General features: G+C 41.4%; 1 protein-coding gene across 4 annotated transcripts in view; it reads left to right on the forward strand.

Annotated features, from left to right (window-relative positions):
• Nucleotides 1-26,967, forward strand: part of MAD1L1 (mitotic arrest deficient 1 like 1) — a 790,601-nt gene that overhangs the window by 337,318 nt on the left and 426,316 nt on the right. For all 4 annotated transcript variants that reach the window (XM_056535643.1, XM_056535644.1, XM_056535642.1 and 1 more), the window contains exon 13: nucleotides 13,143-13,199. In XM_056535643.1, the coding sequence (XP_056391618.1) occupies nucleotides 13,143-13,199 (57 nt within the window). The remainder of the gene's footprint in view (nucleotides 1-13,142; nucleotides 13,200-26,967) is intronic.

Here is a 26,967-nt window from a genome sequence, read left to right on the forward strand (position 1 = left end):
TTACCCATTTTATTTTTATTATTTTTACATTTTTCCAGTTATGTATATATTTTTCCAAATGATCTATGTTTAATACACATTAAGAAAAATAGTTTAAGAATATTCCGGTTTTTATGGTTATTCCCAGCCCCCTGTTTCTGGTCAGAGCAGTCTCCCATTGCTCTTGGGACCGGACTTTCTTTTGTATAGCAATGGAGCGCTATATATATAGTAACTAGATGCCCTCAACAGGGCGTGCTGTTCTGAACTAAAGAACAAATCACTGCGGCTAACACTGAAAACTCAATAACATACTTGACTCCTCATTGAATATTACAAGAGAGAGTTTAAATCACATTCATATAGAACACTATTATTCAAATTTTTTACGATTTCTTTTATGTCTTTGTATCCAATTGATTTTATGCTCTGTACTATGTAAAAATATAACATGCTTATGTTTTGCGGGCTTGCCGGATATATAAGGCATGTCATTTTGAACTTCCAATCAGAAAGCCTGACGAAGAGGGGTCCCGCCCTTCGAAACGCGTCGCCACTTTTGCATGCTCTTAACCAATAAATTTGTTATTTTTTAAGTCCGTTTTGGTCGGTTAATTGCCCCAATTGAGACACCGATCCTCTGGAGGAGAGCGCCATTCCAGCCACCGCTTTATTGGGAGTTTTTTTCCTCCCCTCTTTGTGCATTCTCAAGACCGTCCTCTGCCAGCTGAGAACGGGATCGGTGCCGGCTGCACTCCATACTGCACCACAGCAAGTGGTATAAAGTCTACTATGGTGTTGTGCTCAAAGTACAACACCACCAGGTGAGCAAACCTATTTACACAAGACATGCTATATATCTGCGAAAAAGGATAATTTTGTACGGTTCTTTTCTGTTTTTTCTTTTCATATATTGCTACATACCCAGAAGCAACAGTAGCAGAATGGAAGACAATGTAGAGCAGTACTTAGCTGTGCATTTAGCACTGGGGTGTGATATAATACTTAAAGGAGCTTTCAGACGTTTCTCTGTATGTCTCTCTACATCTGTAGCTAACTCTCCTTTCCCCTTATCCTCTCCAAAGACTTCTATGGACAAGCCAAGAAACCTAATTGGGTTGGTCTGCTTAGAGGTGGACAGCTTACCCTGACTGTTGAGACCCAATTACCTCCTAGCAGGCTATAACTACCCCTCCCTCTTACTACAATAAATAATTAAATAATAACTGACACAACAACAATTAAACTTTTCTGTGGGTGGGAATCGGACACAGCTTTATTTATAAAATTACTTATATAAATAACAATTTAACTGTAAAAAAGACACTGATTGGCTTCTTACCAACCCGAGAGTTGCTGCCACACTGTCCTGTGTGGAGGTCTACCCCGGGTTGACCCCGCTTTCACAGTCTTCTTACCTCCATGGAGGAGACCAGATCGCCCTACACTGTGCTCCGATCCCCACCCAAGAGATACTGGATAGCCAACACCTGTGGCAACCTCAGCCCCCCCGGACACACCTAACACATTTCCTCTCCAGGAAATCCGCCCAACACATTTCCTCTCCAGGAAATCCGCCCAACACATTTCCATCTGAGGTACCTGCCGCCAGGATCCTCTCTCAGACTCGCCCATACACCGAAGAGTGCCGCAGCACTCACACCACCTTGCGGAAAGCCGCTCGCAAAACAAAACACATATGGGAAACACAAACTGGGCGAAAATAACAACACAACAATCAGATCGCCAGCGCTCCACGCGCTGCACTACCCTCTACGGAAACCCAGCCACCTCCGCCGGCCCCGACACAAAAAGAGAGCAAATCCCGAACTCACAACACCCCATCCTATCAAAGAAAAGCAAAAAACGCAAAACAGACAAAAAAACTGAAATTGAATAATCGGGGGCTGGGAGCAAAAATTAAAAAAGGGGGGGGGTGCCCTACCGCCGCCCAGTCATCAATAGGACGACAACCGGAAAAACAGTAATTCGCAGACCTTCATGCAGCACATGCTGCGTGTCCCGGATTGCCTAACCAGTCTCGGACCGACGGCCTGCAAACGCACGAAATAGGCACCCAAAAAGACACCAGACAGCAAAGTCCCATAGAAGGAGACGAGGAGAAAGGAAGTGCCCCATCCTCATAGCCCAGAAAAAAGCCAGCGCAAAACCTCGGATCAGAAAAACGACGCAAAAGCGACAATCAAAAATCCGACCACAAGGCCACCCACTCACTTGCCCAGCCCCTAGGTATACACCAACATCCCACCAAGCGCAGAGCAGAAAAGAAAAATCACCCCCCGCCATTCTCCGTGCGGCAACCGCACCCCACTGGATCGCATCGCAGCGGGAAAGCCGCCAATCTTTTTTATTATTATTATTATTTTTTTTTTTTTTTGAATAGTAGGTGATTCACATGAACAGGTGGAGAGTACCCAGCGTCACATACTAAGAATGTTATTTGGATGCATGGAGAACACAGCCCAAATCTCGAACCTCCTTGGATAGGTGACACAGCAGTTAACTTCCGTTATCACATCCTATTAAAACGAAATAGGAAATCAAACATCAGAGCCTCGTAAGGTTACTAAAAGGGCATTCCAGATATGAAAAGCAAATCCCCTATCCACAGACACATTTGGAAGACTCCAGGCCCCTACTCGACTGTAAACATCCCAGCCTCCACACCAACACCAACCAATCGCAAGCGCCTTACCGTGAGTGCAACCAAGTCGCAGGAGCCACCAAAGCAGACCAAGAAATACACCACTCTACACGATGACCCACGGGCCAGCCACACGAGCAAACCTTCCGACTCCACCCGAGGGAGGAACCTCCGGAACCACTGCCAGAGAAAAACGGGTCAAAGCGTCAACACCCAATACCGTCCCCAGGGAGCATAGCCCCGAAATAAATCGTAACTCCAAACAGCCAAGAACTAGGTGCAACAAGCCGAGCACAGGAAGAAAGCCGAAAGAGATAATAGCAGTGACAATGTCCCGAATGTCAGACCGATAACACGCCATGATCACTCAAATCACACCCTAGAAAAGAAGAAAAGTATCACCAAATTAGAGCGCAACCAAGCGCAGGGGCTACGCCAACCCACACAGTATCGTTACAATTCTAGAACATGAGCTGCCGAAGCAAGCACCCAAAGTCCCACAACCAACACCAAGGGAAAAGCGCAAACAAAACCCAAGCATGGCAGAAACCCACCGACTACCAAGACCCAGGGGTAAACCACCCCGCAGCATCACTGGAAAACCAAACACCACACCAACAACCAACCAAACCAGCCACATCTGAGAACAGATAGAGCTCCCCGTGAGTCGTAACGGGGGACTGAAAGCAGGCCTGTCCACTGCACGACTCATGAAAAACCCCAACCAACCGAAACGTCAGCCCTTAGCGCACCTGGGGCACAGATACCACACACCCTCGGCAGCTAGAGACAACCTGCAGGAAAAAGCTCCGCCCAGAACCATATTCCCCGTGGAACATGCAGTAAACTAGCAAGGACCGGAACCAGGGCACCTAGCGAGCCCCGAGGAAACCTAAACCGAGAAAACGCAATCGCTCCCTGACCACAGGAAAGCACCCGGCCAACGCCAACGCAGCATGCGGAAGCCATGCTAATCTTTACTGTATCGTTCAATTTTTAACGTGCTGCCGAAGCGAGCACAAAATATGGAACGCTTCACAAAGTTGCATGTCAGCCTTGCAGCAACAAACCACACCCCAACAAGCGTAGAGCACAGGAGAATCACCCTCAGGAATACCACCACGAACAGAAGAACTCACAAGGCAAGACTAACGGATACTGTAGTGGAGAGAGACTACAACTAAGATGAGGGAGAAAAACCAAACAAAGGGGGAGAAAACCAAAACAAACAAAAACCATAACTGGGTGGCAGCCACCCATACAGGATAAGGAACAAGCCTCGGGAGCTAAGTCCGCCAAACCCCGGCCACCCAGAGTTTAAGGCCAAAAGACCACTCACCCAAGCGCGCACCGCGCAAGATGAAACCCTACCAAAGCACCCTGTCAAGAAGGGACAAGGCACGCTGGAGACCGCCAGATCGCAGGCACTCGGCCGCTGCCCGGGATGGTGCTGGAAACCACGCCGGGAAACCAGCAGTAGAGGACTCCGAGGCACTTTATGAGGCAGAGGAGGAGGAGGAGGGAGAACCCCTGCGGGAAGAACTGAAACACCTACTTCCTGCAGGTAAGCAGAAGGTCCAAAAAACACCGCCTGTACCACCTCCCAGGGCCAGAGCGGGAGCGGCGACGAATAAGTCTATGCTCCCATCCGGCCCCAGAGGGGGAAAAGCAACATGAAATCAGGGGAGCACTCCCTACCCCTCCACTGGGGGCACTGGAGAGGCAGGAGGAAGGACAGCAGCGGCAGCAGGGGGGGGGGGGGTTGGGAACTTGGGGCAGAGGTGATGGGGGGCGCAGTGGCTGCAAGAACATGGGCAGCACTGGAAAAGCATGAGGAAAAAGGGGGGCAACAGCAGCCACGGCAGCAGGGAGAGATAAGGGGGGGGGGGTGCTAGTGTGGTGGGGGTGAGGAGCTGGGTAAATGAGTGGGGACGGTATGAGGGCTCATACAGTTTGCGCCGTGATCTGAAGTTGTCCGTGGTACCAGTGTCATTTTGATCAGATGTTGAGATCACTGTTTATACATATTTACGGTATAAAAAGCGATCAAAAATATGCAACAAAATGTATTTATTAAATTATTATTTTTATCTATTTATGTATTGTATTTATTTATTTTTTATTCATTTAGTTATTTTTATTTTTATTTTTTTAAATTAATTTATTTGCTCATATGCCATAGACGGAGCGCTTCATTTGATGATATATTTTTATACTTCGGACATGTACGCACATGGTGATACCACATATGTGTTTGTTTTAATATACAGTATTTAATTTGTGTATATATATAATATACTTTTTTTTTTTTTTTTGCACTGTCATAGCTCCCACAGGGGGCTATGACACTGCACTCACTGATCCTGACACTGATCACTTGCCATGTATTAACATGGCAACGATCAGTGCTATCAACGATCGATTGCTCAAGCCTGAATTTCAGGCTTGGGGCAATCAATCAACGAGCGGACGCACAGGAGGCAGGTGAGTGACACTTACCAACCGGCAGCAAAAACTCCGGGCCCTGGGCAGATTGAGGGGGGGAAGGGAGGCACCACAGCTATAAATACCCAGGGGAGGGCCCCTGAAAGCCCGGGGAACTATTAAACCCCTGATTGGTGCACTCCCTCCCCCCACCCATGGGACATAACACTATAGCCACTGCCAAGTTTTACAGGTGGGGGAGCGGGCTAAAAACCTTGCCTGTATATTTCTTAACCCCTTAACTGCTCACCAGTCAGGGGGCAAGCTAGTTATGCACATCTTGCCCCTCCAGTATTCATGCTTATGCCAGTTACAGTTAGGGACAGCCCACTGGACTTTTGAGCCCAAAATTTCAGTCAATAAATTAGACTACAATCACATCACAATACTACCATAGTATTTTGAATCATTTTTGTTGTGGAAAACTTGTCCCTCAAAAACTGATAAAACTATATGCAATCGTATCTTCAATACAGTTTCCATTGAAAACTGTATATGGTTTTTTATAAAGGACACAAAACCCTTATTAACCAGAAAAACAGGACACAACTGGACACAAAACCGTGGTTGACTACGGTTTTTGCATGGCAAAAAAGTACAAAACTATACAAGTAAAAAAACTTACACAACCAGATACATCTGGTTGTGTACGTTTTTGCATGGGAGGTCAGTGTATACGTTTTGTTGTACGGTTGTATATGTTTAATACAAAACAATAAAGGAGAACACATATAGTAAAATCGTGATGTGAATGCATTCTTACACAATTTTTTTTTTTTACACAAAACTATGTATCTGTGATTGGCTGCTCTGCTTCTGCTGTATAACATGATGCTTGTTGATTGGACATAATTGTTATGGTGACAGGCTATCTTTAAGTGGGCACTGTCAGATACAAAAACTTTTTATATGTTGCACATCTTAGCAAAACATTAACCTTTCTAATATACTTCATAAGGAAATGTTATCTCCTTTTTTATAGAAATCATGGCTTATAAAATCATGACTTTGTCCAAGCTGCAGCACAGGCATGGACAAAGCTCAAGTTAGTGCAGGTGACTCTGCTGTAAGATTGCCTTTAATAGTAGCTAGTATAGATAGCTGCAGACATTAGACAGAAGGACCCCCCTTGTAGACAGCAGCCCCCCCCCTTGAAGCCAACAGGACCCCCCTTGTAGCCAGCAGGACTCCCACCTGCAGACAGAAGCCCCCCTTTGACCCCACTTAGCAGCGGCAGTGATGAGAATGGGGCTGCGGCAGTGATGCGGACCGGAGGACGGGGCAACAAAGCAATACACCAGGTATCTGATTTGGTATCAGGGACATTAAACAAATCCCCGATACCATGCAGATACCTGGTATCGGTCCCGATACTAGTATCGGTATCGAGACATCCCTAATAGTAACCAATGAGCATTGGGGTACTGAAGAGGGTTAAGGTCAGGTAAGTATATGTTATATTTTATTTTTGTAGCACCCAGGTTAGAAATGTTTCTGGTAAATCTCTTTATCCCATCCTGTGACAGTTGCCATCATGAGACTTGTTAGGCTGCTCCCATATAGTCTTATGAAGTGGATTGGACACACTATGATCTAATGTGTGTTGCCACCTGCAGTATACTTTTCTATTTGATCATGCCAATTAGTTCTTATAACCCTTATGTAGAGACAAAGAGGAAATAGGAAAACTTTAAGCCTGTTGTGATTAATGTTGGCATTGCATCTCTATGAGCTTCTGGAACAGTGAGATTTGTTTCTAATGGAGTCTGGGCTGCAAACATTAATTTCTTCTATTCTACCCCGCTCTTTATGTGAAAAGCATTGACAGCGCCCGCAGTAAGAGGACAAATGTTTACAGTGTGTCTCACTTGTGGCCTCCTCACTCTGCACTTAAGTCTACTACCTAGCCAAACAAAGTTTCCTCGCTGCCTCCAGGTTAGACGCTAATTACGATCAGTTTGTAAAGTCGGGGGTCACCGAGGTTTGCGCATTTCGAGCCCATAATTATCATCACTAATTGCCAATTCAGTCTGATGTTGACAGCTCCATCTTTGCCAGATCTGAATTTAAGATGTGTCCCTGCGCGTAATGACAGAATCATTTATAATACATGAAAATACGTTCTTTAATCCCCAATTTCAATTAGATATTCTGTTTAAAGTCCATAGTTTTTTTTTTGTTTTAAAAGTAAGAGTTGAAGATAAATCTTTAAAATGATAAGTCCATGCTGGACGGCACATACTTATAGTCATTGGTTAATATAGAAGTTGGTTTCCGTCTACTTGGCAGATATTTTCCTTAATATTATCACATTCATGTATTTTGTATTGCACTTAATTCTATCAACATTTTTGTCATCAGATGAAAACCTATTTCAATTAAGGTTAAAATTTGAAATTTTTTTTATTGAATTTTTGATGACTACATGTACTATTTTAAATACTGGCTTTGAAAAAAGTAAAGCGATACATGATCAACATGTGGATAGTTGAGGCTTTTTGCTGTAACCCTATTGAAGATCTGTAGTTTTTCATATAGATCTTCAGATGAACATGCCCGTCAGGGTACTGTAGGAGAGGGGCTGTCAAGCAGCCTCTCCCGTTTCTGGCTCAGACGAGCAGGTTTCACACTGTCCGAACTGATAATTCATTGTCAGTCTGGGGGAGGGGGGATATTGATGAGTTATTGATCAATTGATCAGTGTTCAAGGCACTAAATGTAATGTTCGAGATGGTAAAAGAATGAGGATGTGTAAAACAAGAAGTGTCCAGATTTATAGGAACCTAGTTTGTTAGGGAATATGTCATGAGTTTTATTGAATCTGTTATGTCTTTTTCTTTGTTTAATAATGTGTATATTTTATTTCTAAAACTTTTACTCCTTTTCTGTATTACCTGTATAGTCAGACGAGTTGCAAATGCTTTATAGCAGCAGAAATGAATGTGAGTCAACTGACAAAATAATGGACTATTACACTACAGCCTAAGAGCCCTATTACATTTGGAGATTATTGGCTGAACAAGCATTCAAAACATCATCGGGCTTACATCTTTCCGTGTTTTAGGGGATGCCTAGCTGATTGTGACAAAGGCTAACGCAAATCTAGGGATGGTTCATGTGGCCCTCCCCGCCCGCAGTCAGCCAATGTAAAGGCTTAGTAAATGAATGCCAATCTGTGTGAACTGCACCCGATTTCTGTTCTGGGTCTGGTTATATATTAGGTTATATATTAATGAAAGCAGGCCATAGAGATAGATACAGAGTCTTATTGTGCTCATAAAACTGTCAATGTGGGCTGAAGACATTTCTAGACATCAGCTACTCCACCTGTTTTCCATATACTGTGCATGCACACTTAACCAAAAGTGCGTATGTTTTTAATGGGAACTGCTGGAAGAGTAAGGGTTTTAGTAACAGTGTAGTCATTATTTTAGGATTGGGCTGTCAGTGTAACAGCACGATCCTGTACTATGACAGGGAACTAAAATAATCTGTTTACTGTCACTAAAACCCCACAGCGCAGTGCACTTTTTGAACACTATATGCCTGAATATGAGACCTCTTTTTTTTTTTTTTTTTGCTTTTATGAAGTTGATGGGGAAGCCTGTAACATTAATATTGATTTCACAGGACTTATCTCAACATAGTCTGCATATGTGATCTTGGGGGGAATTGAGGCTTAAGCGCACTGTGGATAAGCAAAAGAAAAAAAAAATACGAATTTCAGACACCCTGAATGACACAATTGCATTTTATATGGCGCAAGTTGCTTAGACATTAACACATTCCTGTCATGCAGAATGTACATTGTGCCAAAAATAAAATTAGCCCCCCATTCTACCAATGTTAGTTTGTTCTATCTTGGCTCTCTCTGTTAACAGAGGGTGATACATTAAAGGCTAAAGTAGGGCCTTTGTAATTAGTGCTATAGCAATGCGAAACATCTCACAATGTACACATTTGGCATTGCTGTGCATGGAAAAATTGGAGGGTTGAATTTTGGGGTTAATATTTAATAAATAGCATTAAAACATAATATGAACACTTCTAGAAAATGTTTTTATTCTTTTCAAATTTAGACATTTTTTTAAATCCACTATGGGAGACTGGCATCTTAGGACCAGTCAACTTGTAGCAGTCAGAGACAGTGACATGGGATTAATATTTAAACACTGCTCCTCCTGACATCATTATATATATCTCTTCTTTGTCTATACAGATGGCTTACTACCAGCCACCCTACAAAGTAGATAATACCTTTGATACACAGGTCACAAAGTCTGAACCTAGAACTTTGCAGTTTCAAAAAGCAAAGTCACATCAGTGGTATACCTTACTTACAACCTCGCTTGCATTCTGACTCTTCAATGTTTTTAAAGCCTTGGAACAAGCTGTCTTCAGTACCTGTGTTAATGTGGGCTAGTGTGAAAAAATGGAGTGGCCCATGAAGGATGATGAAAGCCCAGATTCCAAACCTCGCCCCACTTTTTCTGAAGGCGATCCCAGAAGAATATTCCCATCTTTGACTAACACTACCTTCAAATTGAATTGATACATGTTCCGATTTAAAATAATTAGAAATTCCAATGTGTCCTATGAAAAATGATTGGCGTAAGCAAACAAAAACAAAACAATTTTAGAATGCAGCATTCCTTAAGGAGAAATGTTGCTTTGGTCACGAAGGCCAAAAACATCCCCAGCCATGAAGGAGAGTTTTGGCTGGAGAATTCTACTTAGGGGGTGTGGTTTTCACAAAGTCGGTGGTTTTGAGAGTTTTGAGATTCAAATGTTGGTAAGTAGGGGAACCTAATTTAGTTTACGTCAAAATCATCTCATGGGGCCAGTTTTTAGTTGAATAAGAGTAGATGCGGGAGATTCCAATATTATCGCAAAATAATTACTTAAGGTAAAACTGTGTAATAGAAACAGTTACCTAATTTCCAAAACAAGAACCTATATTCTTTACTAAGACACTATACAAAGAGAAATATTTTTTCCTTATTCATCATTGAGCATTTAATAAAGGCGAAGGGTCTTTTTTCCTGGGAAGGTTACATTTCTTGTTTACCTTTCCAGGCCAATCACAATTGATTATCTATATTCGGCCAGGTCGATTGGCATGTTAATGTTGTTGAACATTGATGATCTAATTTGACAAGGCAGATTGTGTCCTGGAAGCCTTGTCCTCGGTGTTCATCAATAGTCCTGTAGAACAGAGCTTGCTGGGCTTTAATTGCTTTCTAATTGCAAATTTGCATCTGCTTTAATATGGCTGGCTTCTAGACAATCCTGTAGGTACGTGTCTGGAAAAGACACGGACAGAACAGTGATATCTCATTATTAATCCCAATCACAAATCGGACCAGTGCTTCAGATTTACAGTGTGCTAAATGCTTTATGATGGCTTCTGTGCTGCTTTGTTTCACCGGTCCATTAAAAGCTATTGAATATTGGTATGAGTTCTTAACATCTCAGACCGGTAGGAACTGTGAATTTTAACACCTCAGTGCTTTAGTTTTATTATAGTGTGTTCTCTGTCTTTATGCTATATGTCTGTGTGGTTTATGAATCTGCTTATGCTTGTATTAAATCTGTATTCTGAAGGCTCGTGGTCTTATCTAGAGCTCTCAGGAATGTTGAGCACAATAAAAATCTGAGCTATATGTACCTGTCTTTAACAATTAGTTGATAATATGCATTAGAGGACACTTGTTTGGTCAATAGCTACTGTATTTCTCCCATTCACCGTGTTCCATATATGCACACGTTTGGTTTGGCTGGGCATACAATGTTCTAAAAGTAGACAGTGCAGCTAAACTGCTACCAGACAACCCTAGTTGTTAAAATTCAACAGCTTGATCCATCTTTTTCTGGATATCTGCCATCATTAGTCGGTTGGGACACCCACATACTCATTAGATTCTTGATAGATCCTGCCAATATAAGTTCATTCAGTTAACCTAATTATGATGGGGGAGATTTATCAAAACCTGTGTAGAAAAAAAAGTTGACCAGTTATCCATAGTGACCAATCAGATTGCTTATTTTATTTTGAAAAGGGCCTCTAAAAAATGAAAGAAGGAAACTGATTGGTTGCTCTGGGCAACTGGTAAACTTTTCCTCTACACAGGTTTTGATAAATCTCCCCCATAGTGTATAGCCACCTTTTGTCTTAAGGCCCTTATGTGCAGGCTTACGGCATCCTGAAAATGAATTTAGCCATCACATGGCTTGATCAATTGTGCATCCCTAAAGTTCAGCATGGTTGTTATCTTATGGTAGTACCAATTTGCCTGCAAAGCTATAGATGTTGCCAGGCTTCTTTTTTTGGGCCAATGGAGAACTGACACTGATGTAAAACCAAGATCTTGTTTTATGACTCCCCACCCCCCTCCTCCCATCCTTGATTCTAGTGGGTCGTGTCATAGTAGGTATATTCTGTATATTAATCTAACTTTTTAAAGTCAACTCATTGCTTTATAATTTGGTGACTATGGCTGCCATTGCACTTACTAATTATTCTGTGTATTATTACATGGCTGCCAGTCTTCTCTGCTCTTCTGTTCTCTTGAGTTTGCTGTACGGGAGGTTTTAATAAACTGGGAATGCAGAATCGAAATATCCTCATCTGAAAATGATGATAACGCTTTATTAACATCTATTGTCTGCTGCCAGAAATTAACGTTCAAATGAAGCAAACTCAAAGAGTATTTGTGACTATTTCAGAGAGTTGGTAATTGTCCCAAAACTGTTTTGTTTCTTTCTGTATCGATAGAAGCCTCTTCTTTTATGTGTAGTTCAAAATCCTCACTATACTGGAATCTTCCTGCATTAGCAATCTTTCTTAAAAGATTAATTGACTGTTTAAATGCACGATAATGAATAATCATTTGCAAAGGCTCTTATTTATATGCAAGGCTTACAATCTTTAAAATTAAGCCTCAATTAGGCTAAAAATAAAAGTGGAAATACCTAAAGTCGACTGCAGGATGATTTTTCTGATATCAGCTGTTTTGTCTTCTCAAGTTTGCACAATGAATTCAAGTTACTACTTTTTTGTATCCTATGTACTGTCATGTAATATGTGACTGTATATAGAAGAACCAGATATTCAATGTGTCCATTAAAAAAAAAAAATACTGTATAAATCAATAATTTTGACTTTTATTACACTTTCAGAAAGAATCCTGTCGACTTAGTGATAAGACAAAATGTCAAGCACCTGACACTATTTTGGACTCTTTCTGTCTCCCTGAAACTATATTCTTAAAGGGGTACTCCGCTGCTCAGCATTTGGAACAAACTGTTCCGAATGCTGGAGCCAGCACTGGGAGCTCATGACGTCATAGACTGTCAGGAACTCCCGGCCCTGGCGCCAGCTTTCGGAACAGTTTGTTCCAAACACTGAGCAGCTGAGTACCTCTTTAAGCTGATCTGCTTGATATGTAAAGGGTCTTTTCACCCAAATCTCATGTTCCTTACATGGGTTATGCCAAGATTACTCACTATGGAAGTGTCAAAGTTAGTTGAACACGATCAGCCCAATTGAAAGTAAACAGATTAGCAGTGATGGTGCATGCTCGACCACCTCTCTCTCTGATCATGATATTGTGGTCATGTTGGACCCTGACTGATTAGATACATATAACTTATCCTGTGGATAGGTGATCATTTTTAATCTTGGTATAACCCCTTTTTTAGGACAACAAATGTTTATCTATGCAGCCGTCTACCATTTATCCAAATCGGCAGCCATGTAACTAACACAAATACAGGTTAGGTTTGCTGAGTGAGAGGCTGTCTGCTCTAATTCATAGAACAAAATTCTGAGCAGAGATCATCATCTGTATTACCATATGCTTTAGTAGGAACTATAGAAAAACTATAGAAAGACATCCTTTTGATAAGATAATCATTTCTTTGCTAGAAATAGTTTCCCACACTAAATGTTGAGGTCTTTGAAACACATGTAAAGTAATGCTCCTCTCATATCCTTTTTTTGTTAATATTCCAGGTTCAGTTGTCTCAGGCTTTGGAAGAAACTGGTTTGCAAAAACAAAGGGCTGAACTGGTAAGTGTTGACTTAAAGCCGTAGAGTTTCCTTCCTTGTCCATTGGTCTGAAGAAGTCTCCTGAATCATTAGTGGAAGATCTAACATTTATGTATTCCAATAGTTGCAAGAAAACAAAATTGTGGTGTAATGGACATTTCAAGTTGGTAGGGTTCTCACAGTGAGCATCATCATGGGAATCATTGGCTTAACCCCTTAAGGACTGAGCCCTTTTTCTCCTTAAAGACTGAGCCCTTTTTTGCAATTCTGATTACTGTCACTTTATGCATTAATAACTCTGGGATGATTTTACCGTTTATTCTGATTCTGAGGTTGTTTTTTCGTGACATATTCTACTTTAACATAGTGGTAATTTTTCGTCGTTACTTGCATCCTTTCTTGGTGAAAAATCCCCAAATTTCTTAAAAATGTTGCAGTTTTCTAACTTTAAAACTCTGCTTGTAAGGAAAATGGATATTCCAAGTAAATGTTATATTGATTCCCAAATACAATATGTCTACATTATGTTGGAATCAGAAAGTTGACATGGTTTTACTTTTTGAAGACAATAGAAAGCTTTAAAGTATAGCAGCAATTTTAAAAATCTTAACGAAAATTTCAAAATCTGAATTTTTCAGGGACCAGTTAAGTTTGAAGTGGATTTGAGGGGCCTTTCTGCGAGAAATATCCCATAAATGACCCCCATTATACAAATTACACCCCTCAAAGTATACAAAATGACATTCAGAAAGTTTGTTAACTCTTTAAGTGTTTCACAAGAATAGCAGCAAAGTGGAGGAGAAAAATCTAAATCTACATTTTTTACACTAACATGTTCTTGTAGCCCCATTTTTTTTCCTTTTTAAAAGTGGTATAAGGAGAAAAAGCCCCCCAAAATTTGTATCCCAATTTCTATTGAGTATGGAAATACCTCATATGTTGATATAAAGTGCTCTGTGGGCTCACAACAGGGCTCAAGAGGGAAAGAGCAACTGTGCAATTTTTTAAAACAAATTTTGCTGTCGTGGTTTTTGGGAGCCATGTTGCATTTAGGAAGCCCCCATGGTGCCAGAACAGCAAAAAATAACCACCACATGGTATACTATTTTGGAAACTACACCCCTCAAGGAACGTAAAAAGTGGTATAGTGAGCCTTAACACTTCACAGGTGTTTGACGACTTTGTGTTGAAGTTGGACCTGAAAATTGAATTTTTTTTTTTTTTAACAATTTTATTGCTTTTCCAAACAAAGTATACAATATACAATACATCAATGCGAAAAGAATGAATCAACAAGGGTTGGATTGCAAGATAGAATTATCAAAGTAGTAATAATAATAATAATACATCAAGGTGGAATGCATAGATAAATGATCGAGGTTTAGGAATAATAACCGTGCTGGAAAGAAAAATAAAGTACTAGTAGACGTAAGGAGTAATGCTAGCAATATCGCATGAACAAATAACCATTTGACAGTTAGAAGACTAAGTGACTTCTCCTTTAGTATGAACCATACGTCCGCACAGTTATGGGAGAAATTTATTCCTATGCATTTAGTAAAATCCATCCTATCATATAAAGTGGGAGCAGAAGTACTAATATAAACCCACCAATCCCTAGTCAACACCAAAATAATATCCAAATAATGACGCATGACACAACATGTAAGGACATACAAACATATAGGCAGCCTCCACACAGACCCCCGGTAGAGCGAAAGGATATCAACCAAGATATTGAAATTAAGGACATAACCAAATATGAAGCGGGTCATATTTGAAGTAAGGAGAAATGGTACATAATCAAGGGACTTTCAGCGCTCCCAAGGAACAAGCCAGCAACTCATTGATGTACCACTGAGTAGAGGTAAAGGGCCGCATAATGGTTAATATTTCGGTTGGGGTGTAGTAGTTAGTTATAAAAAATTTCCACTTCATAAAGAACTTTTTTGCCATACAGTCTTTGGCTTTAACAACTTCTATTTTGTCCAAGTTAAATAGCAGTTTCAATGCTGCTATCAAATGGGTTTCAGTAGGTGATTTCTGAGATAACCATTTTTTCAATAAGGTGGCCTTCGCCAACGTGAGGATAGAATGTACGATCGGGGGGAGATGAGAATAGGAATAGCTCGTTGGAGTGCCCATCACTGAAATATGAAAGAGTGCCTCATAATGACCCACAGTACCTCTATATGAACTAGCAGCTCTAATCACAGATATCACTTGTTGCCAGTAATGGGATATAGCTGGGCAGCTCCACATACAGTGTAATAGGTCAGCTTTAGGTAACTGGCATTTAGGACTGCAGTCTTTCCCATCAGGGCAACGAGGCGTAGGGGGAAGAGTGAAAGCATATATCGCTGAATGTATCAGCTTCAATTGCATTTCCCTCCATTTTTCATTATGAACATATTTACGAAGTGCGGCATGCCCCTCAAGAATGTGAGAGGGGGCATCCGGGTCACCTAGAAATTTAGCCCATTGAGATCCCACTCTTTTAGGGGGTTGGGGGATGACCCATTTCCTTAGCTTATCGTAGAGATCAGATATCGATCTGTCAGTTGGGGATGACAGGATCGCATCAAAGCCGTTCGAGCCAAGTTCGCCCGACAAGTCTTTCAATTTATTTGTAGTGTATGACTTTATTTGATTAAACTGCAGGAAGTGGGAGGAAGGTATATCATATTTAGCTCCCAGCTCCAACATTGTATACCTTCTTTTATGGTCGGTGTGCATTAAATCCCCAAGGGTATTGATACCTTTCTGTCTGCACAACTGAAAGAGTGCATTAGCGAAACCCTCTGGGAAAAAAGAAGTCCACAGTGGGGCATGTTTAGAGCAAGTGTGAGACAGGCCTGCGAGGCGCCTAATTGCCTTCCACGCTGCTATAGTGTCCTTAAATAAAAGAGAGTGTTTGATGATCGGCGGTAGCGACTGCAAGGCACAATGTAACAGAGCCATTGTGTGCCAGGCAGCAGCGTACCTTTGTTTCAAATTGGTATTGGAGTAAAAGGATGTGCCAAGATGCCAATCCATTATATGGCGAAAGAGACATGCCAGGTTGTAGCCACAGATGTTTGGGAAGTTGACACCTCCACTCCAGGTTGGTAACATCAAAATTTTTAATGCTATTCTGGGTTTCTTTCCCGCCAAGATGAAATGGGTAAAAGTGGAATGTAATGTCATGATGTCAGTGTGCCGCAATAATAGGGGAATTGTTTGAAGGGGTAAAGGAGCTTGGAAAAACTAGACATCTTAAGTGGCAACGCCCTAGTAGAGACAAGGGTAGGCAATGCCATTTGTGGAGTTCTGACTGGATTTTATCAATTAGTGGGGGGTAATTCAGAGTATATAATGATTGGGGTGATTTCCCTATGCAAATGCCTAAATAGGTAATAGAAGTAGACGCTAGCAGAATATTTAGCAACCGTAATTGTGAGAGAGAGAGCTTGTAGCAGGTCTTTTAAGGAGAAGCAATTCAGATTTATGTGTGTTGATTTTATAGCCAGAATAAGATCTGAATGAAGTCAGAATCTCCAACACGGGGTATAGCTTTTAATGGATCATCTAAGTATAAGATAAGGTCGTCAGCAAACAGAGATGCCCGCATCTCTCCCTCTCCTACCGTAATACCTGAAAAGGTAGGTGTGATCAAGAGGTACCTTGCCAAGGGCTCAATAGCAATGTCAAAATGTAGGGGAGAGAGCGGACATCCCTGCCTGGTACCCTTAGTCAGAGGGAAAACAGGGGAAAGAAAGCCAGGTATATATATCCTGGCCAATGGTGATGTGTAAATGGCTGATAAGAGTTGTCTAAAAGCACCCTGCAAACCCATGGCATCCAGCACCGCCCCCAACCACGGCCAACTGACATTATCGAATGCCTTTTCGGCGCCTACCGAGAGTAAAGATGGATAGTTGTGTGATTACGACGGTGCTGGACTGAGTCCAATACAGTGAGGGCTGTGCGCAAGTTTGTAACTGCTGCCCTGCCTTTAATAAAGCCAGTTTGAATTGGAGATATCAATGAGGGTAAAATGAGGGTTAATCTGTCGGCCATAATTTTGGAGAGAAGCTTCGAGTCTGAAAATGGTAAATTTTATTTTTAACACTAAAATGATGGTGTTACCCCAAATGTTTCTTTTTCACAAGGGGTAATAGGAGAAAATGGACCCCAAAATTTGAAGCCCAATTTCTCTCCATTAAGAAAACGCCCCAAATGTGGACGTTAAATGCTACAGGTCTCAGAACAGAAGGAGCACCATTGGACTTTTGGAGAGATAATTTTACTGAAATTGAAGTCGGCGGCCATGTGCATTTTCAAACCTCTCATGATGTCAGAACAGCAGAAACCCCCCACATGTGACACTATTTTGCAAACTAGACCTTCCAGAAACGTAACAAAAAATACAAAAAAAAAACAGCAAGTGACCACAATTTTGAAACTGCACCCCTCAAGGAAGGTAACAAGGGGTACAGTGAGTACTTATACCTCACAGTTTTTTTTTTTACAAACAGTGGGCTGTAAATTGAAAAATTCTATATTTTTTTTTTACACTAAAATGCTGGGGTTACCCAATTTTTAACATTTTCACAAGGTGTAATTGGAGAAATTGGGTTACAAATTTTGGAGGGCTTTTTCTCCTGACTATGGAAAAACATCCACATATGGGGTAACGTGCTGGGTGGTCGCACAACAAGGCTCAGTAATCATAGAGGTCTGTTTGCATTTAAGGCCTAAGGCATATCAGTAGCTGACGGTTACATACATTCAGAGGAAAGTACAAAAATGAAACACCCACATGTGACCCCATTACAGAAAGTACCCACCCTGAGGAATGGGTATAGGGGTAAATAGGACATTTTGAACGCATGGGTGTTTCCTAAATTTTATTTTCCAGGAATGGATGAAGGGTATTGTTTGAAAATTGCAATTTTCAACCTATGCTCTGCATCATCTTTCTGGGAACAACTAACATGTGACTCCGAATTGTCGCCTGGAAATACGACAGAGCTCAGCGAGAACTCTTCGCATTTGAGGCCGATGTTTCTTACTTACCTAATAGTCACATACATTCAGAGGAAAATACAAGAAAGGAACACCCACATGTGAGAATATTATAAACAGTACACCCCCTAGGGAAGGTGTATAGGGTGAAGTGGAGATTTGGAACAGACAGGTGTTCCCTAAATTTTTTTTTCCAGGAATGGATGAAGTGTACTTGGGGGGGTAATTTTAATACTGTACTGATATACCAATTCCCAGAATGATGACTCAAAGTATGGTCGAAAGTAAAAATGATGCCCACCTTCTGTGCTGTTGACGACCCTTTGCTGTTGACGACACTTTTAGGGGAGAAAAAAAAAGATAGGGGTATTGGGAAAGAGGTTTTTTATTTAATAATTTTTTTTTGGGGGTGGGGTGGGGGGGGAGAGTTGGTTTTAAAATTTGGAAGACAATGTACTCTGGACTGGAACATTGGAGTATAATTCTGGGGAATTAAAATTAGGGAAAACGATTAAAAATGTAGTGCTCCATGGAAGTGTGATACTCTCTGAAGCAGTTTTTAATGCAGAGGCTCGATTGATCGGGGCAAGTGTCCTTCCGAATCCCCCTCCTGTGACACACTCTGTATTTTTTATGGGATTGTCCCGTCTTTGCAGTGTGAGGGACCTCACCTGGAAAGTATTGGCCGGGACGACCTGGAGGGCCATAGCTCCAGAGGTGCTTAGCCACCAAAGATGGTTGAAAATGCAGCAAAGTCCCTTTGTTGCCAGCATGCTGGAACAGTACAAAAGAGTTATACATGGCAACCTGTACCATGTAGACCGTAACTTTTTTTTGTACCATGTCCATGTTTTCCGCATGCCATCATATGGCTTGAGGACTTGATCAGAAAGATCAACTCCCCCCCATATTCCGATTGTAGTCCAGAATACAATGGGGCTTGAGGACTGGTCCCGCGGTACCTTGTACAGGGACAGGGGTGCTGCCGTTTCCATGAATTGTGGTGTGCATAAGGATATCCCTCTTGTCCTTATACCTGACCAGCAACAGGCTTTCATGGGAAAAGGCACGGGACTCACCCCGGGGATAGGAGCATGTACGGGATGGGGCAGAAGGCCTCTTTGATTCTTCCGGACTGTCACAGCAAAGCAACCGTAGATCTGGCGGCGAGGGATGTGAAGAGAGGATTATAAAAGCTATCCACGTAAAGGTGGTAACCTTTATCTAGCAATAGGTGAAAAAGGCCCCAAACGATTTTCCCGCTAACACCCAGAGTGGGGGCGGGGGGTGGGGGTGTAGTTCTGGGGGTCCAGTGCGGGAATCTCATCCTCAAACTTGCAAGTGTACCCTGAGGTACTCTCGCAAAGTTTATACATCTTCACGCTATACCGCGATCGTTTGGTTGGGATGTATTGCCGGAAGCTGAGTTTAATCTTAATGGGGTAGTCCAGTGGTGAAAAACTTATCCCCTATCCTAAGGATAGGGGATAAGTTTGAGATCGCGGGGGGTCCGACCGCTGGGGCCCCCCGTGATCCCTCTGTACGGGGCCCCGGCTCTTGGCCGAGATAGTGGGTGTCGACCCCCGCACGAGGCGGCGGCCGACACGCCCCCTCAATACATCTCAATGGCAGAGCCGGAGATTGCCGAAGGCACCGCTTCGGCTCTGCCATAGAGTTGTATTGAGGGGGCGTGTCGGCCGCCGCTTCGTGCGGAGGTCGACACGCCCCCTTCCCCCAGGGGTCGGACCCCCCGCGATCTGCAACTTATCCCCTATCCTTAAGATAGGGGATAAGTTGTAAACCACTGAGTCACCACTGGACTACTCCTTTAAAGCTGATGAGAGACTCCTCAATAGTGACCTCCCACCCAGGGACGCAGGCCTTCCAAAATTTGGGGAGGACATGCCGCATTATCAGCATGATGTAAACATTTCCGAATGGTAAAGGTAAAAATGTAAAAAAAAAATTAAAAAAATGAAAATTCCCCTCCCTAATAAATTTTTTTAATCATTCCCTTTTCCCCATTTTACCCCCAGAATGGGTAAAAAAATATAAATTAATAAACATATTTGGTATCGCCCCCTACGTAAATGTCCGAGCTATCAAAATCTAATGTTATTGATGCCATAAGGTGAATGGCACAAACGTAAAAAAAAAAGTAAAAATTGCTGTTTTTTTGTTACATAATATACTATATATACTCGAGTATAAGCCGACCCGAATATAAGCAGAGGCCCCTAATTTCACCCCAAAAACCCAGGAAAAGTTATTGACTCGACTATAAGCCTAGGGTGGGAAATACATCATCACCCCTGTCATCATCCAGACCCCCGTCATCATCACTGCCTGTCATCATCCCACCCCCCCTTCATCTTCACCGCCTGTCATCATCCCCTTATCATCCCACACACCCCCTTCCTAATCCCCTTGTCATTATCCCGCCCCCCCCTTCCTAATCCCCTTGTCATCATCCCACACCCCCCCTTCATCATCCCCTTGTCATCATCCCACACCCCCCTTTCATCATCCCCTTGTCATCATCACACCCCCCCTTCATCATCACCACATGTCATCAAACCCCCGCCTCACCCCACCCCCTTCATCATCACCGCTTGTCAATGTCTGATACAGTGGTCTTCAACCTGCGGACATCCAGATGTTTCCAAACTACCACTCCCAGCAAGCCCGGGCAGCCACTACTTAGCGGTCTCCAAACTGTTCTTCCCCAGTTGTAGCATAACTACAACTCCTAGCATACCTAGACTGTCCTGGCATGCTGGGAGTTGTAGTTCTGCAACATCTGAAGGGCCAGATATTGCAGAACTACACCACCCAGCATCCCTGACTGTCTGGGCATGCTGGGAATTGTAGTTTTGCAACAGCTGTAGGCACACTGGTTGGAAAACACTGAGCTAGAGTCTGTTTCCTAACTCAGTGGTTCCCCACCAGTGTGCCTACAGCTGTTGCAAAACTACAACTCCCAGCATGTACGGTCTGTCAGTGCATTCTGGGAGTTGTAGTTTTGCAACAGCTGAAGGTTTGGGGTTTTGGGCTACAGGGTACATTCACACAGGCGGGTTTACAGTGGGTTTCCTTCTACCAGTTTGAGCTGCGGCAAATTTTCCGCCGCAGCTCAAACTCCCAGTGAAAAACTCACTGTGAACCCCCACCTGTGTGAATGTACCCTAAAAATACTACACTACCCTAACACAAAATAAAAAGTAAAACACTACATATACCCCTACACAGTTACCCCCCCCCCAATAAAAATAAAAAACATCCCATCATACGGCAGTGTTTCTAAAACGGAGCCTCCAGCTGTTGCAAAACAACTTCTCCCAGTATTGCCGGACAGCCATTGACTGTCCTGATAGGCTGGGAGTTTATCAACAGCTGGAGGCACCCTATTTGGGAGACACTGCTGTAGGATTTTGGTGGAGATAAGCCCCATCCTTGTATCCAGGTCCGCCCCTATTGCAAAGTCCTAATTTAGGCCTCAAATGCGCATGGCACTCTCTCACTTCGGAGCCCTGTTGTATTTCAAGGCAACAGTTTAGTGCAACATATGGGGTATTTCCGTACTCAGGAGAAATTGCGCTACAAATTTTGCGGGATTTTTCTCCTTTTAGCCCTTATGAAAAGGAAAAGTTATGGGCTACACCAGCATGTTAGTGTAAAAAATAAAAATGTTTACACGAACATGCTGGTGTTGCCCCATACTTTTCATTTTCACAAGAGGTAAAAGGAGAAAAAAGACCCCCAACATTTCCAGTACGGAAATACCCCATATGTGGACGCAAAGTGCTCTGCAGGCGCACAATAGGGCTCAGGAGTGAGAGCGCCATGTACATTTGAGGCCTAAATTGCATTTGCACAGGGGTGGCTGATAGTTACAGCAGTTCTGACTAGAATGCAGAAGAAAGAGAATTAGGCTGGAATTGAAGACCATGTGCATTTACAAAGCCCCCATAGTGTCAGAACAATACACACACCCCCACATGTTACTCCATTTTGGAAACTACACCCCTCACGGATTATAACAAGTGGTGCAGTGAGCATTTACACCCCACAGGTGTCTAACAGATTTTTGGAACAGGCGTCCTTGAAAATAAAAAAAATTCCTTAGAAGCAGAGAGCTTCTAAGTTAGAAAAATGTAAAATTTTCAAATTTTTCCTGAAATTTTGGAGTTTTTCACGAAGAAATGATGCAAGAATCAATGAAAATGTACCACTAATATAAATAGAATATGTCACGAAAAACAATCTCGGAATCAAATTTATAATTAAAAGCATCTCAGAGTTATTAATGCATAAAGTGATAGAGGTCAGATTTGAAAAAATAAAATAAAAATGCTCCCGTCCTTAGGGTCATAATGGGCTCCATCCCCAAGGGGTTAAAGATTTTAATTATCATCATAAATTGTATGGTATTTAATTTTTTTTAAAACAAATTTTAGGTTGAGTTATTCTTCATCTTTCTTCTGTCTTTAACCTGACAAAGCACTAAAAATGATGTAAATTCTACCCTCAAAAATCCTATAGCTCCTGGGATCTAACTATATTTCAGAACCTGTAAGCATTAATGAGATTTTTCTATCCACTTTCTATAACTTGTGTTTTTACCATTTAGTTCCAAGCAGTGAGACCCAGTGATTGTAGAACAAATTACTGACATGCAAAATCTCACAGTTCCAAATATAACCATCCCAATCTATCTCCTATTTCTCCTAATCTTGTGAAAGAACGGGGCCCTGTTAGTCTAGTGTAATTCACCAAGGCATGATCAAGGGCTGCCCTGGGGGCTTTTTAGCTATGTGGGGGAAGAGATTGAGATGCAGAACCATATAGATTGTACAGCCTGTCATGTTTTCGTTGTCTCTCATTTAGCTTAAGGTTCGTAGGCCCCCTCTGGGATATGCGTCTTTGCTAATGGCCCACATGCCCCAGGGGCAGAAGCAGGGATTCATTTTCCTGAAATATAACTTTAATTTGTTAGGAAGAAAAAAATATCTGCCGTCTAACCTAATCTAAATAGCATAGAAATTGAGTTATCCCATTAGCCTTTCAGATGAGGAAATGGCCAATATTCTATAACTTGTGCAACACGTCTTTAATCCACCCACCTATATGTGGAGACTTGATAGTGGTTCTCCACCTTACAACTGAAAAAATGTATGCACAATGATTAATTCTATAATACATAGTAGTACTAGCAATATTATAATAGTTGGAGAGTTATTATTGCCATGTTTTTCTCATATCTATTTCCCCTTTAAGATAGATGCAAGTTATATTTTTTTTTGCTGCAAATCACATTAAATCAATATATAAAAACATGCAGATTTTTCTGTGGAATTGGTGACATATGCATAAAAAATATATATATATATAACTATAGAGATGTGAATCTCTCAATTTTGGGGTCAGATTATTTTCAGATTTTGATTACAATTCGGAAGTCTCCAATTGCCCATGCAAAGTATGTAAAAAAAAGTAGGGGCGCTTGTCAAAGACAGGAGTCCCTGCCTATGTACAGTATACAAAGTGGCTGGACTGGGTGCAAGCTCCCAGCATATGTATAGAATAAAAACTGTGATGCCTACAGGATTGGCACTTACCGACAGGTCACTCAGTTTACAGGGAAGAAATTTAAAATTAATTACAAAAAAATTGGACTTAAAGTAAGCTAATATATACATCAGTGTTTCCCAACCAGGGTGCCTTCAGATGTTGCAAAACTACAACTCCCAGCATGCCTTGACAGCCTTTGGTAGCCTTTGGCTGTCTAGGCATGCATGGAGTTGTAGTTTTGCAACACCTGGAGGCACTCTGGTTGGAAAACACTGATATACATACATATATATATATATATATATATATATATATATATATATATCTCACAGGTGGAGTTTTAAATGGATCCAGCATGTCACCCAGTCAGAGGCTATATGCCCAGCAGAGGTGAGTGGATAGTTGAGTGTTAGGCTCAGAATTTGTGCTAGGTTCCCATCCTAAATGAGGCCACCTCCCCGTGGTGGATGGGGGACACGTTTTGATCAAAAAGTGCGCTAAGAGTCTCAATTTTTTTGACCAATGTGTGCTGCTGCAATCCTCTTTTTTTGTATATATATATATATATATATATATATATATATATATATACACACACACACATACAGTAGGTATGTACATATATATATTAATTTATTTTATTTTTTGTGAAATTCGGATTAAATCAAATTGATTCTCAAATACTTCACTCATCTGTAGATATAACTATTGTTGCCCTTTACACAATTACTGAGCACAAACTACACGAAAATAAAAAAAATATATAAAACTTGCCTATTCCAGGTGTAAAGGTGGCTGTACACACAGATGAAATTTAGTTGATGGTTAAACAACAATTAAGGTGCCCATACACCTTAGATTAAAACTGATGAAAGTTATCTAGTTTAACCAAAATGGTTATTTGTTGGGTAAACTTTAACAACAAACAATAGTTTTAGCTGGCTGATGACATGATACTATTGTGTAGTCGGCCATGTTTGAAATTGTAGTTGAACAGGAGATTGTTTTTTCAGTAAAGATCTTTTCTTCACAAACTTTTGGGAAAAAATATTCTCAGAACTTTTTAAGAACATGAATTTACCTTGAAATATCCTTTGTCCAGAGTCTTTAATGGTGTGTGGCCAGTATAAATGTGGACTAAAATGTGTTGACTGCCTATGGATGACACACATGAATGACACAGGAAGATGTAAGTTATACACTCACTATATTGTCTTTGGTGGTAGAGAACAGGCAATCTCCAATAGTATGTGTGTATGTATACACAGCATAAAACCAGAGAGGAAAGGGTTACAGAGCAGGGCTGCCTGGCTCCTCTAAGGGCAGTGAGTCAGAGTGAGGGAGGGGGAGGAGTCATCACAGTGCAGGCAACAGAATCACACGCCCCTCCCTTTAAGACAATTTAAAAGACATTGAGCAGCTGTAACATGTTATTTTTTTCAATGAAATATCGGTTATAGAGACATTAAAATTACATGTAAATGATCAGGATGAGGCACTGAGTAACATATAACAGTATTGTTTGATCTGACAGGTATGCTTTAAACAATTGCCTGGTGAATGATCATCAGCCATATACATTTTATTCCCCATGGACTGGGTCGCCTGTTCAGACTGGCCAATACGTGACCAGTGACACTAGGCAAAGAGCAAACAATCTTCTTAAAAATATTCTATGGGATCTTTATAGAAACATACCGTACATAAAATATTTTTTTTAAATGATATTAAAGGGGAGGTGCCTAAGACTTTACTTTTTATGTCAATCACTAGATAAAAATATCACCAAAATAAATTCTAGTGCTTTAATGACCCAAATTTCAAAATCAAAATGAATATAGCCTGTATCATGTTCCATCCAGAGATGCTAAATAATGATTGGGCTGTATTAGCAACACATCACATGTTATAACATCATTCCCTACGTGTTTCTGCCAATATTGGCTGGCATCTTCAGGGGAAACTTTATTATAAAACACGATTATGCAAGATCATCAGTGATAGACTTCTATCTTATTCATATCACTTATTAGCCCAACATATAATATCCCAATAGGGTATGGTCATTTCATATGTGCATTCAAATAGAGACTGCAGCCGTAGTCCAAATGACCTGTAAAAAAAGATGGAGACCAGAGCTAGATACCGTCTGTAGCCATTAGAATGCTACGGTAGTTGGAATGTAAGTTCAAAACTCTCGGCTTAGAAGATTCCAAATAGTACCTGAGGAGGAAAAACAATGTCCCTATCACTCAAGGTGCTCTGGGGTACCTATAAGGAAAAGTACTGCATGCTATGCCGCCAGGCGGCTAGCTACTCATAGTTTTTCTGTGTGGTCTATGGAAATCCACAGCCTGAGCGCTTACCCACAGTGGCAGGGAGCTGTGTAGTTAGGACAGCCGCACAGCGCTCTGACTCGTGGTGCCGACGTCTGACATCATATCTCGTCGCTGGGGCACTACGTCAGATGGCCGCGCCCCGCTGTGATGCCGCAGTGGGGCGGGAGTGAGTAGCTGATCGTGATGCTGAAGTGCTGGCCGGATTGAAGAGCCTAATTAGTGATTAAAGGGGTATTCCAGGAAAAAAACTTTTTTTTTTTTGGATCAACTGGCTCAATAAAGTTAAACAGATTTGTAAATTACTTCTATTAAAAAATCTTAATCCTTCCAATATTCATCAGCTGCTGAAGTTGAGTTTTTCTTATATGTCTGTCAACAGTGCTCTCTGCTGACATCTCTGCATGTCTCGGGAACTGCACAGAGTAGAAGAGGTTTGTTATGGGGATTTGCTTCTACTCTGGACAGTTCCTGAGACAGGTGTCATCAGAGAGCTCTTAGAGAGAAAAAAACAACTCAACTTCTGCTGCTCATAAGTACTGAAAGGATTAAGATTTTTTAATAGAAGTAATTTACAAATCTGTTTCACTTTCTGGAGCCAGTTGATATATATATATATATATATATATATATATATAATAAAAAAAAACATTTTTTTCCCCTGGATAACCCCTTTAAGGCTATTGATAAACTATTCTGCATCTCGTTCCCAATGTATATTGTGGTTGTTACTATGGTAATATAGATTGTAGGACTATAAAGCCAGTTATATGCTGATAAATAAGCTTCAAGGGACTCATAATTAATAAAACTTAAGCAGAGTGTACGCCACTGTCTATTTTGATTGATTATACCGTGATAGGAATGTAAATTCA

This window comes from Hyla sarda, chromosome 8 (genome assembly GCF_029499605.1).
Source record: "Hyla sarda isolate aHylSar1 chromosome 8, aHylSar1.hap1, whole genome shotgun sequence".
NCBI lineage: Eukaryota > Metazoa > Chordata > Amphibia > Anura > Hylidae > Hyla > Hyla sarda.